The sequence below is a fragment of the Miniopterus natalensis genome, chromosome X, assembly GCF_054644295.1.
Source record: "Miniopterus natalensis isolate mMinNat1 chromosome X, mMinNat1.hap1, whole genome shotgun sequence".
Classification (NCBI taxonomy): domain Eukaryota; kingdom Metazoa; phylum Chordata; class Mammalia; order Chiroptera; family Miniopteridae; genus Miniopterus; species Miniopterus natalensis.
This window is the reverse complement of record NC_142103.1, coordinates 25,634,808-25,648,362: the sequence shown is the minus strand read 5'-3', so window position 1 is coordinate 25,648,362 and position 13,555 is coordinate 25,634,808. Positions and strand designations below refer to the sequence as shown.

Sequence of the window (13,555 nt, the reverse complement as noted above, 5' to 3'; positions counted from 1 at the left end):
CTTGAGTATTCTTTACCCAGCTACCTACCACTAGTAAAATTTGGGTTAATTATACCTTATGATTCTTTTGTGCTACCCCAGCACTTAGTAAAGTGCTAAATGCATGGTAAGTAATATTTGACTGATTGACTAAACTGCATTTTGGGTTTTGATGTATGGAATTTCTTTTTTACTGGAGAATTAGAAAAAAAATGCAGTTCCCACTTACATTGCAGAAATTTCTAAAATGTATCAGATCATTTTCATGCCTTGTTAAAAATACAATGAAGACAATAGAATCTTTGATGATTGAAGATCAGAGCTATTATTCAAACATTGACATAATTTGGAAGGACTATGAGCTTATTTTTGTGTCCTTTGCTTCTGTTCCATAAATGTGAATGTCTTATAGAGGAATATGTCCTGGTTAATGTATGTTTATGTTTACTATATGTTAGTGTTTGAACATAAAGTTTGAAGAGACCTAATAAACCATGTAGTCAAGTCCCTTAATTACATAGATAAGGGCATTGAAGTTCAGAAAGTAGTAGTGACTTATGCAAGATTTCACAATGAGTCATTGCCACAATCAGGACTGTTTGTTTCCTCATTTCCAGTATGTTTTATTTCCTAATAAAAGAAATAAAATTTAATTTGAGGAAAGTCACAAAGAAGAAAACACCACCCAGAAATAAATACTTAATATTTGCTATACTTCCTCCTAGGAATTTATTCATATGAATTTCCCCTTAATGTTCTTTTTACTATAAAAGTTCTTGAATACTTTGTCATTGTCATCTTTTTTTTTTTTTTTTTTAAATCCTCACCCAAGGACATACTGAGAGAGAGGGAGAGGGAGAGGGAGAGGGAGAGGGAGAGGGAGAGGGAGAGGGAGAGGGAGAGGGAGAGGGAGAGGGAGAGGGAGAGGGAGAGGAAGGAGAAGGAGAGGGAGAGAAGAGGGAGGGGGGGAGGGGGGAAGGGGGGAGGGAAGGGAGGGGGGAGGGAAGGGAGGGGGGGAGGGAGGAACATCAATCCGTTGCCTTCTATGTGCTCCCTGACTTGGGATCAAACCCGAAACCCAGGTATGTGCCCTGACCAGGAATGGAACTGGCACGGGACAGTGTTCAACCAACTAAGTCATTCTGACCAGGCTTGAATACTTTGTCTTCTAATGATAGGAGGCCAGGTCAGCTAAAATTGGTTTGCTGAACGGAAGAAAATAATGTGCTTAAAAGTCTTAATATAAAATATTATTTTACAAAAGCTATTTGTTAAATAGTTTGCAAATTGCAATTGTCCTCTTTTCTTTTAGTTTCTAAGCCTACAAGTGAGAAGAAATCAGAATCAGTAAAAAACAGCCCTGAAAAAGGTACTATGATCTAAGAGTATAATTTAATTGTTTTTTAAACAAAGGGGAAAAGCAGATTTTTCTTTTTTATGTGACAATTTGATTTTTAAATTTTTCAATTATAGTTGACATACAGTATTATATTAGTTTCAGACATACAACCCAGTGATTACGTATTTTATGTAACTTATGAAGTGATCACCCTGTTAAATCTAGTACCCATCTGACAAATACTCATTGTATTTTTTACAATATTATTGACTATATTTGCTATGCTGTACTTTACATCCCCATGACTATTCTGTAACTACCAATTTTTACTTCTTAATCCCTTCACCTTTTTCACCCAGTCCCCTAAGCCCCCTACTCTCTCTGTCAATCATCTGTATGTTCCCTGTGTCTGAATGTTTCAATTTTGTTTGTTCGTTTATTTTGCTCTTTAGATTCTACATATAAGTGAAATCATATAGTATTTGTCTTTCTCTGTCTGACTTATTTCTTACAGCACAATACCCTCTAGGCCCATCCATGTTGTTGCAGATGGCAAGATTTCATTCCCCTTGTATATATGTACCACATATTCTTTATCCATTCATCTACTGGTGGACAATTAGATTGCTTCCATATCTTAGCTATTGTAAATAATGCTGTGATGAACATAAGGAAGTGTATGTCTTTTCAATTTAGTGATTTGATTTTCTTTGGATAATACGCAGAAGTGGAATTGCTGGGTCTTTCCTTAGCTCTTGTTATAGCCTTTGTTTTAAAATATATTTTGTCTGGTATAAATATTCCTATCCCAGCTTTTTTTGTTTGTTTCCATTTTCATGAAATATATTTTTCCATCCCTTTACTTTCAGTCTGTGTGTGTCTTTCCACCCTAAGTGAGTGAATCTCTTGTGGACAGCGTATGTAAGGGTCTTGTTTTGTTATTTATTCAGCCACTGTATGTTTTTAGATTAAAGCATTTAAACCATTTGCATTTAAAGTAATTGTTGATAGATAAATATTTGTCGCTATTTTATTCATACTTTTTATCTTTTTTTTCATCATCTTGTTAAAGAAGACCCTTTAACATTTATTGTTATACTGGTTTGGTGGCAATGAACTTCTTTATTTTTTCTTGTCTGGAAAGCTCTTTATTTCTCCTTCAATTTTAAATAACAGTTTTGCTGGGCAGAGTTGTCTTGGTTGTAGGTCCTTGCTTTTCATCACTTTGAATATTTTGTGCCGATGTCTTCTGACTTGAAATGTTTCTTTTGAGAAATCAGCGGACAGACTTATGGGAGCAAGCTTGTAGGTAACTGTCCTTCTCTTGATGCTTTTAATATTCTTTCTTTGTTTTTAACTTGCCATTTTAATTATATGTCTTGGTGTGGGCCTCTTTGGGTTCATCTTGTTTGGGATTTCCTGTGCTTCCTGCACTTGTATGTCTTCTTTCTTCACCAGGTTAGGGAAGTTTTCTGTCATTATTTCTTCAAATAGGTTCTACTTCCCTTGCTCTCTCTATTCTCCTCTGACACCTCTGTGATGCAGATGTTGTTATGCTTCATGCTATCCCAGAGGTTTCTTAATCCTAATATTTTTTAATTCCTTTTTTCTTTTTTTTCCTGCTCTGGTTTGGTGTTTAATGCTACCTTGTCTTCTAAATCACTAATTCGATCCTCTGCTTCATCTAGCCTGCTGTTGATTCCTTCTTGTGTATTCTTTTTTTTAAAATATGTTTTTATTGATTTCAGAGAGAGGAAGGGAGAGGGAGACATAGAAACATCAATGATGAGAGAGTCATTGATCAGCTGCCCCCTGCACGCCCCCTACTGGGGATCAAGCCCACAACCTGGGCATGTGCCCTGGCTGGGAATCGGACTGTGAGCTCCTGGTTCATGGGTTGACGCTCAGCCACTGAGCAACACCGGCCGGCTGCTTCTCATTTATTCTTATTTTGAGATAATTGTATTCCTCATTTCTGTTTTTTTTTAAAATGGTACTTATGTCCTTTTTTATGTTCTCTATCTCTTTTAGTTCTCACTGAGTTCATCCATGTTTTGCATAAGTTCATTGGTCATCTTCATGACCATTTTTTTAAAACTCTGTATCTGGTATATTGTTTGCCTCCCTTTTATTTAGTTCTTTTTCTGGGGATTTCTCCTGTTCTTCATTTGGGGCAGGCTTTTTTGTCTCCTTATTTTTGCTGCCTCTCTGTAATTATTTCTGTGTATTAGGTAGATATTTTATGTCTCACAGTCTTTTTTTTTTCTTTTTTTTTTTTCTTTTTAATATATCTTTATTTATTTCAGAGAGAGGAAAGGAGAGGGAGAGAGAGAGATAGAAACATCAATGATGAGAGAGTCATTGATCGAGCCCTCAACCCGGGCATGTTCCCTGACCGGGAATCGAACCCCGATCGCCTGGATCCTAGGTCTACGCTCAACCACTGAGCCACACCCGGCCAGGCCTCACAGCCTTGATATGGTGCCCTTATATAGTAGGTATTATGGGGCTTAGTGAATCTGTCTCCCTAATCACCTGAGCTAGGTGCTCTAGGAATGTCCTTTGTATGGTTTATGTGAAGCCTCCTATTGTAGTTGAGTCTTGATTACTCTTGGCCCACCTGTGGGTCAGGTTGGCCCTCGGGCTAGCTGACTATGATGATCAACCCCAACCAAAGTGTATGAGCTACTGTGGGGGGCTGACCCAATGAAGTGGAATTTGACCCAGCAGAGTCTGCTGCCTGCCAAGATCTCCCTTTGGGTGTGCTGCTTGTGAAGGTAGTTGATTTGTGCTCTGATGTAGTTTGAATCCCACCACAGGATGTGTTGGTTCTGGGGCCTTTTCTGAGGGACTTTGGTGCAGGTCAGTGTCAGGCACTGCCTGTGACCAGCTGTGGGCTACCTGTTTGGAGCTAAAGAGCAATCCACAGTTTGTGGCTGGCTCTGCTGGGCCTGAATGTGCATGGGAGGGGCCAAGCTGTGTACCAAGACTGGCTTCCACCAACACGAAGGTCAGGGGCAGATCAGCAAAAGGGCAAGGCACCACGAGTTCCATCTCTGCTTGCCAGCTGCCTGTTAGGTTCCGTCACTGAAAAAACCTTTGGTGACACAGTGGAACACTAGTTGCATGAGGCATGTTCTCAGTGAGTCACCAGGTAGAGGCAATTGGTGTTCACCAGGTTTATACAGATTAGGACTTAGTGCCAGTGCTGGGTCTCAGGCTACTCAACCAAAGTCTCAGGGTATACCAAGACCAACTGCCACCCACCAGTAGCCCACAGACCTTTGTGGTAGTGTGGAGCCTCAGGGAGTCGTCAGGGGGAGGCCAGCAGAGTTTATCAGGCCTAAGCAGACCAAGATTTGACCCTGTGAAGGGAGGGTTGTGGAATGGTCGGGTATGCGAGGGAAAAATAATCACCTTCCTAGAGCCACAGAACTCAGTCTGTCCTTGATTCTACCCTTACCTTTTGGAGAACCCAAGCTTGGCAGGGCAGGGCAGGGCAGGGCAGGGCAGGGCTGCCTGGGGGTCAGGAAAATGAGGCTAGCGGATTTCCCATGGGGGAAATTTGGTGCCAGTCAGGCTCTTGGGAAGGTGGTGGGAATGGCCTCTGCTCCAGAGCCACACAACTCAGTCTATGGCACACCATGAGTCTGCCTGGACCTCTACATTTTGATCCTGGGCAGCTGACTCCTCTGCAGGGCATGAGATCTACAGGGTGGAGCAATAGGGAGTTCAGAGGATGGGGTTATTGCATTCCCCCAGGCTTATGCTATAAGAGATGGAGTGCTCCACCCAAGAAAGATGGCATCTGTGGTGTGAGAGAATGATTTAGCACAGCAATCCTGGCAGCTCACCCTTCAGCTGTCTCCCCAGAGCCACAAACCCCAGACTGTCCTCATACAACTGTAGTCCGCTCTACCCTCCTTCCACCAGAGCCCAGGGTTAGTGGCTGCAAACAAGATTTTGTGCACTCACCCTTTAAGAGGGCACCTGTCTCTCTAGCGGACTCCTGTCTCTCCCTGATGGACAGACTCCCTGATGATTTTCACAGCCAGATGTTATATGGCTTCTTCTTTTAGTCTCTGGCGCTCTAGGCTGGGAAGTCCTGCATGGGATTGAGACCCCCACACTCCTCAGGGGGAACCTTTGCAGCTGAGATATCCCTCCGGATTCTCAGCCACTGCTCGTGGGAGCTGGGCCATTCCTTTTTGTGTCCCTGTCTTCCTACCAGTCTCTATATAGCTTCTTCTGTAAATCTTTGGTTATAAGACTTAGGTTCAGCTTGTCTTCTGTTGATTATTCAGGTTGATTTTCTATAATTGAATTGTAATTCCAATTTGGACTTGGGAGGAAGTGATTGTAACTTCCACCTACTCCACTGCCGTCTTGGATCTTCGTACCATAATTTATTTTAATAACTAGCCCAATATTGATGGATATTTAGGTTGTTCCTAATGATTTATATTGCAAATTCTGCTGTAACAAACACTTTGTTCTTACATTTTAGCATACTTTTACAGATATTTCTTTAGGATAGGACAAGTTCATATTGGTGTGAGAATGCTGGGTCTCAAATTATAGGCACATTCAATATTTTTATAATTATTAATAAAGTCACATTAATATCTTAATTAAACTCTTCAAAGGGATGAATAAGTTGTATTTTGAATTTTTCACAAAGAGCCGCCAAAGACAACTTAATATTTGCATATTAAGAACATCATATAGAAGCTATTTTAAACTTAGTAGTGTGCATGAAAACGTCTACATGAAATTTACATCTTCAAGCTAGGGTGTACTGTTTAATCTAAAATGCATCCTTCTCAATCTTGCTTCTTATCTTCCCTAGTCCCCAACCTTCCCAAAGTAAGTTTTAGTTTAGTGGAAATGGAAAAGTGTCCTGAGAGCCAGTAGGTGAAATAAAAGTTTAATTCAGATAATTTCCTAGGTTAAAAAAAAGGTAGAATCTTATAACTCAGTGAAATATCTTTCAATGATAATTATTTTTTGAGATTTTGGGACAATATAGTGGACTGTTTATTATGAAAATGCTTTTATTCTCATTCAGGCAAAGGAAAAGTTGATATTCAAGCATATCTTAGTCAATGGCAAGATGAGCTTTTCAAAAAAGAAGAAAACATTAAGGATTTACCAAGAATGAAACAGGTATAGTGCTTTCAAAGAAAAAATTCTAGGTTTTTGATGTTATTTTTATGAATGTGGGTGTATTCAACTCTAAAGTAGCTAACATGCTATTATAAAAATAGTTAAGTCATCTATGAAGAATGGGATTAAATTATTTTTAACAATTAAATTCATCAGTGTAGTTTCTACCTATAGAAAAAAATGTATATGTATAATATATTTCAATGTTTTCTATTTCTAGCTTTATTAGAAATTTTTATCTATTCAGTAAACATTTTTAGTGCTTACTAGATGGACAAACCCAATGCTAGGTACTATGAATAAGAAATTACTAAGCTAAGTCACACCCTGGTTCATAATTATCTTGTATTTGAACTTGCTCAATGACTAGTATTGACACAATTCTAAATCCATCTCTTTCTTACAAAATAGTATATGTTATTATATTTTTTAAATTAAAATCTGTTAGCATAGATATTTAATATTCCCAGAACTTTACTGAAATGAAAACTATCAAATAGCTTAGTATTTCTCAATGAACTAGGTAATTTGATAGTTGAATAAGTACTTTTAAAAATGAATTGATGAGATGTATTTATTCTAAAATTTTTATAAATAAACAGTACTGTAGACTAAGGAAAAAAGAGAAATGAACTTAAAAGTTTGGAGCAATATGTATCTATTTTAAATAAGTATTTCTGTTGATTTTTAGAGAGAGAGAAAGGGAGAGGGAGAGAGAGAGAAACATCAATGTGAGAGCTGAGAGTGAAACATCAATTGACTGCCTCCTGCACGACCCCTACCAGGGATCGGGCCATAACCTGGGCATGTGCCCTGACTGAGAACTGAACCAGTAACCTTTTGGTTCACGGGACAATGCCCAACCAACTGAGCCAAACCAGCCAGGGCAGAACAGTATATTTTTATGAGGTACATCCTTTGTAATTGCTTTTTATTTACAAATAAACTTTTCTGGTAGGATTGACTTATAGGACTCTTGTGTTGGAATCTTTTTTTTTAACTGACAGATATCTTTTAGGAATGTCTGTGATTATCTAGGGACAGTTAGCAAACAATGCAGTTGGTTTCTCCACTTGGGCCCACCTCAGTCTTTAAAGAGAAAGGTCCAAATGGGCTCGTTAGAGTTACCTTGTACTGCTAGATAGGTCCCAAAACATTTTTCCCTAAATTTAAGTCATCCTAGTTGAGCTACTCACTCTAGCCCTTTGAGGGAGATAAAGCATACCTCATCTTAATCCCTTTTTAAGATTGATTAATGAGTGAATGATTTATGAGACTTTTCCTAATTAGAAGTGCCAGCTGACACTGAAAGAATGCTGGCAGGTAAACTGTCCAGAAATTATTGTATATATAATATGCTGCCATAGGGCAACAAATGAGATGACTTAAATGGAATTTTATTCTGCTGTTAGTATCTATCTTTATAGAATCAAGATTTATTTGGGGATTAATCATCAGTTCATGTAACTTCTGTGGTGAATGTTATATGGTACAAATTCTAAATAGTTGACTATTCACTTCTAAGTTCTCTTTATATTTACTAAATCCAATATCAAATGTGATATTTCTAACTTGTGTCTTCTAGTCACAATTTATTCAGTTTTCAAAGACCCTTTATAACTTATTTCATGGGGATCCTGAAGAAGAGTTGTTATATCAAGCCATTGCTGTTGTAACCAGCCTTTTGCTCAGAATGGAAGAAGTTGGAAGGACACTTCATAGCCCTACATCATCAGCCAAAGGATTCTCTGGTACAGTTTGTGCTTCTGGAGGACCCAGTGAGGGGAAAACAGAGAGCCCCTTGAGGAAAGATCCCTCCTTGCTCAGGGAAGAACCTCAGTGGTCATTTGCATTTGAACAGATTCTTGCATCTTTGTTGAATGAGCCAGCAGTGGTGAGGTTTTTTGAGAAACCCATAGATGTAAAAGCCAAACTAGAAAATGCAAAAACCTCTCAGTTAAGTTCTAGAAGCAAGATATAAATCTCTTAACAGAAATTGCCTACCAGACAAGTTTACTAAGATTCCTGTAGTTGTCAGCTTGATTCCTGGGGGTAGAAATCAGGAATTTATCATGTTACCAGTGTGTTTAAGGGTTTAAAAAATATATTTGGAAACACAATGAATCATTCCTTTGTAGTAATCTCTAATTTTATTTTACTTTTTTGTTAATCCTCACCAAAGGATATTTTTTCCATTGACTTTTTTAGAGAGAGTGGAAGGGGGGGGAGACAGAGAGAAAGAGAAACATCAGTGTGAGAGAGACACATAGATTGGTTGCCTCCTGTACTCACCCTGAACAGGGGCCGGGGAAGAACCTGAAACTCAGGTATGTGCCCTTGACTGGGAATCAAACCCAAGACCTTTTGGTGCAAGGGCCAACACTCTACCACTGAGCTACACCGGCCAGGGCATGTATAATTTTTATTTTTCAGTTAAAGTTTACATTCAATATTATTTTCTATTAGTTTTAGGTGTACAGCATAGTAGTTAGACAACCATATACTTTACTCAGAGATCCCCCTGGTATTTCCAGTACCTACATGGCACCATATATAGTATTATTGACTATATTTCCTATGCTGTACTTTACATCCCCATGATTGTTCTGTATCTACCAATTTGTACTTCTTAATCCCTTCACTTTTACAAGATCTGCAGGATCAGGGGAGTATGCTAAATGATACCACCAGAGGGCGCCAACATATCACTTTTGGTAAAGAAATTACTAGTATGTGCTACTATTTACATATGAATTACTGATAATTTTGAAATGTGGTGTTAATATTTGAGTATTAGTGATAATGATATGTTATACGGATGAATGCTACTTTCCAAATTGCCACAGTCCTATTAGAATGCTTTAGAAAACCAGGCTCTTAGATTTATAGCCTTAATTATAAGATTACCATATAGGGGGCTCATTTTCAAGTTATCTAACTGAAATAATGTTAACTTTTTAAAGTTAATCTCATTTGGTTTTTTTAATAATAAATGTTTTCTTTTATTAACTTCTGAATTCTCCCTACCTGTGTGGTTTCAGAAGCTGCTGACTCACACTTCTAATTCTTTTATTGATAAAACTAAATCAAGAACTCAAAACTCTGGGCTAATAGAAAGAAAAACCATATTGAAATTGTATCTAAGCTGGATATAGCCAGCTTTTTCAGAAGGGTTAAGAAACAGTTCAGCCTGGCTGGGCGTGGCTCAGAGGTTGAGCATCGACCTATGATCCAGGAGATGAAGGTTCGATTCCTGGTCAGGGCACGTGCCTGGGTAGTCGGCTCAGTCCCCAGTGGGGGGCATGCAGGAGGTAGCTGATCAATGACTCTCTCTCATCATTGGTGTTTCTATTTCTCCCTCTCCCTTCCTCTCTCAGAAATCAATAAAAACATTTTTTTAAAAAAAAGAAACAGTTTAGTTTTAACTGTTTCTCATTAAACTGAGAAATTACTTGAAATTCTTCTGAGCACTGCTGTTTGTGGCATTTGTCTCAGAATAGCTTGTGACTGCTTTGGTTCTAGATTTAGATATTAGATTTTCACCAGTCATGATTTAAGCTACATTAGATAGACTGAATTATTGTATTAGTCTGGCAAGTTCATAGAGTATACTTGTGTGTAATGGTTGGTAAGGTAATGTATAGAATTGCTGGTATCTATCTAAAAAGTTTTTACTGTCTGATTTAGATGTGTAATTTCTGTATACTTTATGCTGCTTATATATCAGTGAAAGTCCATGTAAAAATAATGGGCTTCAGTAGCACTTTAAAGAAAAAATAAGCAAACTACCCTTCTGACAGGAGCAATTTATTAATCAATTGACTTTGGAATTGTGGGGAAAAAACATCCATTGAGCTTCTTTCTTCAAAAAAGACTTTGGTTTTAAGCCCTTTGACTTTTTAGACGTGAAACAGTGAAAGAGTAAACATCCTTTAGAGTGACCCAAGAAGTCTCCCTTTCTGAAAGAAATTGGTATAGTCAGCCTTTGACAAGAATCCACTGTGAACAAGGCCTAACATAGAGGGCTTTGTCACCACAGAATATATTATTTTCAGAAAGATTCAAGAATTTTTAAGTAGACCCTTTGAAAATTTCATAAATTGGACTTGGCCAAACACTTACTAGTAGTGTCTTTAAAATGATTTATTCAACCTTGTCTTTTCAAGGAAATTACCATTTAAAGAGATAGTTGGTAAATAGCATCTGTGCCTTTTCTCAGAAGTGATTTGCTGAAACATGTCCACATTTTAGAGTTTAATTGATATATATGTAAACTATCACACATTTGCTATTATGCAATGATTGATAAACTTCAGTAGCTCTAGAAAGACACAGGCTCTATACTTATATACAAAGGCACTATTGCACATATTTTGTTGAATATTTTGTCAATTGTATTTACAAAAGAGATACTTTCTTAAGAGCATATGCTATTAATATTTGATATTTTAAAGTCAGAATATTGAAGATTGCCTTAGTATTGTATTATAGCCTAGACTAATTAAAATTGAATACTTAAAAGAGATTTTTCAGTTGCACAAAGACTATACACACAAGTTAAAATGACAAATATTTTCTGAGTCTGTAGGAGAAACAAGCTAAACACATAGTTTTATAGTTGCTACCTTGCTGAGCAAATGGATTGTTCTTAATATTAAAAATCTTACGTAGCTGTGTCAAACTGAACCGGTGCATTATACCTTATACATTAAATTAAGTATGTTCTAAGGTGGCTTTTCTTGTCTTTATAAAAAAATAAATATTATAAATCTATTATAATAAATATGAAAAATGGTTTACTTAAATATATTACTGTTATTTGTTACGATGTATTTTTATTAACACTTAACTCAGTTATTACTTGAGGACTTCCTTTATTAGTTAAGGTTCAGTTGCAGAGAGCAAAATTCACTCTAATTAGTTTAGTTAGGCAAAGATTTATTACCAGACATTAAGTGGCAAGAGAACTGACTCTAAATTGAGCATTCAAGAACAACTTCCAAAACTACACCAGAGAACCAGACCACCAAAGGAGTTGCTAACTCTTGTATGATTAGGAAACTGCTACTTCGTGCTGTCATGATGGAAAGCCAACACTAAAGCTGCTACCTCCAGAACCATGCTCTATCTGCTTTGATTTACACCAGCAAAATAGATGCCAGACCTCTCAGTACCCACAAGCTAGTGACTATATTGAAAGAGAACAACAAACATCTTCACAACCATGTTTCCCAGCAGAAATGGCAGAAGCATAGCCTCCACCTCTCTTCTGTCATTCAGGTCTCATGAGTATGCATCTGATTGGCCTATGTTGCAAAGAAATCTGGGGCATGTCCTTTTAGCTTTTAGCTTTTTAGCTTCTGTAATACAGGAAGGCACACTATAAGGCTGGAGTGGACATTGGACACTGTATTTGTTTTCTATTGCTGTGTAACAAATGACCACACACAGGCTCTGCTTAGGATCTCACAAAACTGCAGCCAAGGTGTCAGCCAAGCTGGTTCTCATGTAGAGGCTCAATTGGAGAAGAATCCACTTCCAAGCTCACTCAGGCTGTTGGCAGAATTTATTTCCTTATGGTTGTGATCTGGAGGGCCCAACTTTTTGCTGGTAGTCAGCTGGAGGCCCTCCTCAGTTCCTAGAAGCTTCACTCAGCTCCTAGCAGCTGCCCCCAGCTTCTTCAGGCTGCCCAAAGATGTTTGCCATGTGGGTTTCCCCCAAATTGCCACTTCATCAATCCGGCAAGGAGTCTCTAGAACAAGTCTGATAACAAGACTTCCTTATATAATATAACATAATCCCACAGTGGTGACCCCTCATCCCCTTTTCCATATTCTTTTGATTAAAGGCAAGTCACAGGTCCCACTCTCAAGGGAAGAGGATTACACAATGGCATGAACATCAGGAGGCTGAGATCATAGATGTCAAACAGTATTTCAAATGACTGTACCAATTAACACTCCGTCAATCATAATTAATAGATCTGGTAGCTCTGTATCCTTACCAACATATGGAATGGTCTGCCTTTTTTCATCTTAGCCATCCTGGTGGGTGTATAATGATGTCTTGTTATGGTTTTAATTTGCATTTCCCTGATTTAAAAAAAATAAGCTAGGTATAATTTACATATAAATTAATACACATTTAAAGTGTACATTTTTAAAAATATATCTTTATTGATTTCAGAGGGATGAAGGGAGAGGGAGAGAGAGAGATAGAAACATCACTGATGAGAGAGTTATTGATCAGCTGCTTCCTGCACACCCCCGACCAGGGATCGAGCCCGCAACCCAATTATGTGCCCTGACCAGGAATCGAACCCTGATCACCTGGATCCTAGGTCGACGTTCAACCGCTGAGCCACACCCAGCTGGGCTAAAGTATACATTTTTGAGTTTGACAAATTTATATACCTTTGTAACCAACCACACCACTATCAAACTGTAGAAAATTTTCACCCCTCTAAATTCCCTTGTTCCCTAACCAGGTCAACCTCCCCTACCCCCAGACCCAGACAACCCTTGATGTGCTTTCTGTCATATATTAAATTTATTTTTACTAGGGTTTTATAGAAATTGAGGCACACAGTAAGTTCTCTTTTATGTCTTGTTCAGTATAATGTATATAAGATTCGCCCATGCTGTTGTCCATATCAGAGATTTATTCTTTTTAGTATTTCATTTGTATGAATATACCACAATTTGTGTGTCCATTCACCTGTACATTGTCATTTGAGTTGTATCCAGGTTTGTCTATTATGAATAAAGTTTCTAGGAACATTTGTGCACAAATCTCTTTGTGAACATACTTTCATTTCTCTAGGATAAACACCCAGGAATGGGATCGATGAGATGTAAATTTATTTTTCACCTCATAAGGAATTTCCAAACTGTTCTCTAGATCAACTGTATTGTTTTGTATTCCCATCAGTAATATATGAGAGTTCCAGTTGCTCCACACTCTTGCCAGCCCTTGGCATTCTTAAATTTTGGCTATTTTAAGGGGGGGTGTAGTAGTATTTCATATTGTAGTTTTAATTTATATTTCAATGATGACTATTGTACTTCAGTG

General features: G+C 37.9%; 1 protein-coding gene across 2 annotated transcripts in view; it reads left to right on the top strand.

Annotated features, from left to right (window-relative positions):
* The window catches only part of TBC1D8B (TBC1 domain family member 8B), a 50,489-nt gene extending 39,196 nt beyond the window's left edge, over positions 1–11,293 (top strand). The window contains exons 19-21 of one of the 2 annotated variants that reach the window (XM_016206399.2): positions 1,292–1,348; positions 6,387–6,484; positions 8,070–11,293. In XM_016206399.2, the coding sequence (XP_016061885.2) occupies positions 1,292–1,348; positions 6,387–6,484; positions 8,070–8,465 (551 nt within the window). In that variant the 3' untranslated portion in view covers positions 8,466–11,293. The remainder of the gene's footprint in view (positions 1–1,291; positions 1,349–6,386; positions 6,485–8,069) is intronic. The other variant, XM_016206400.2, reaches the window with a different exon arrangement.
* Positions 11,294–13,555: the final 2,262 nt, after the last annotated feature.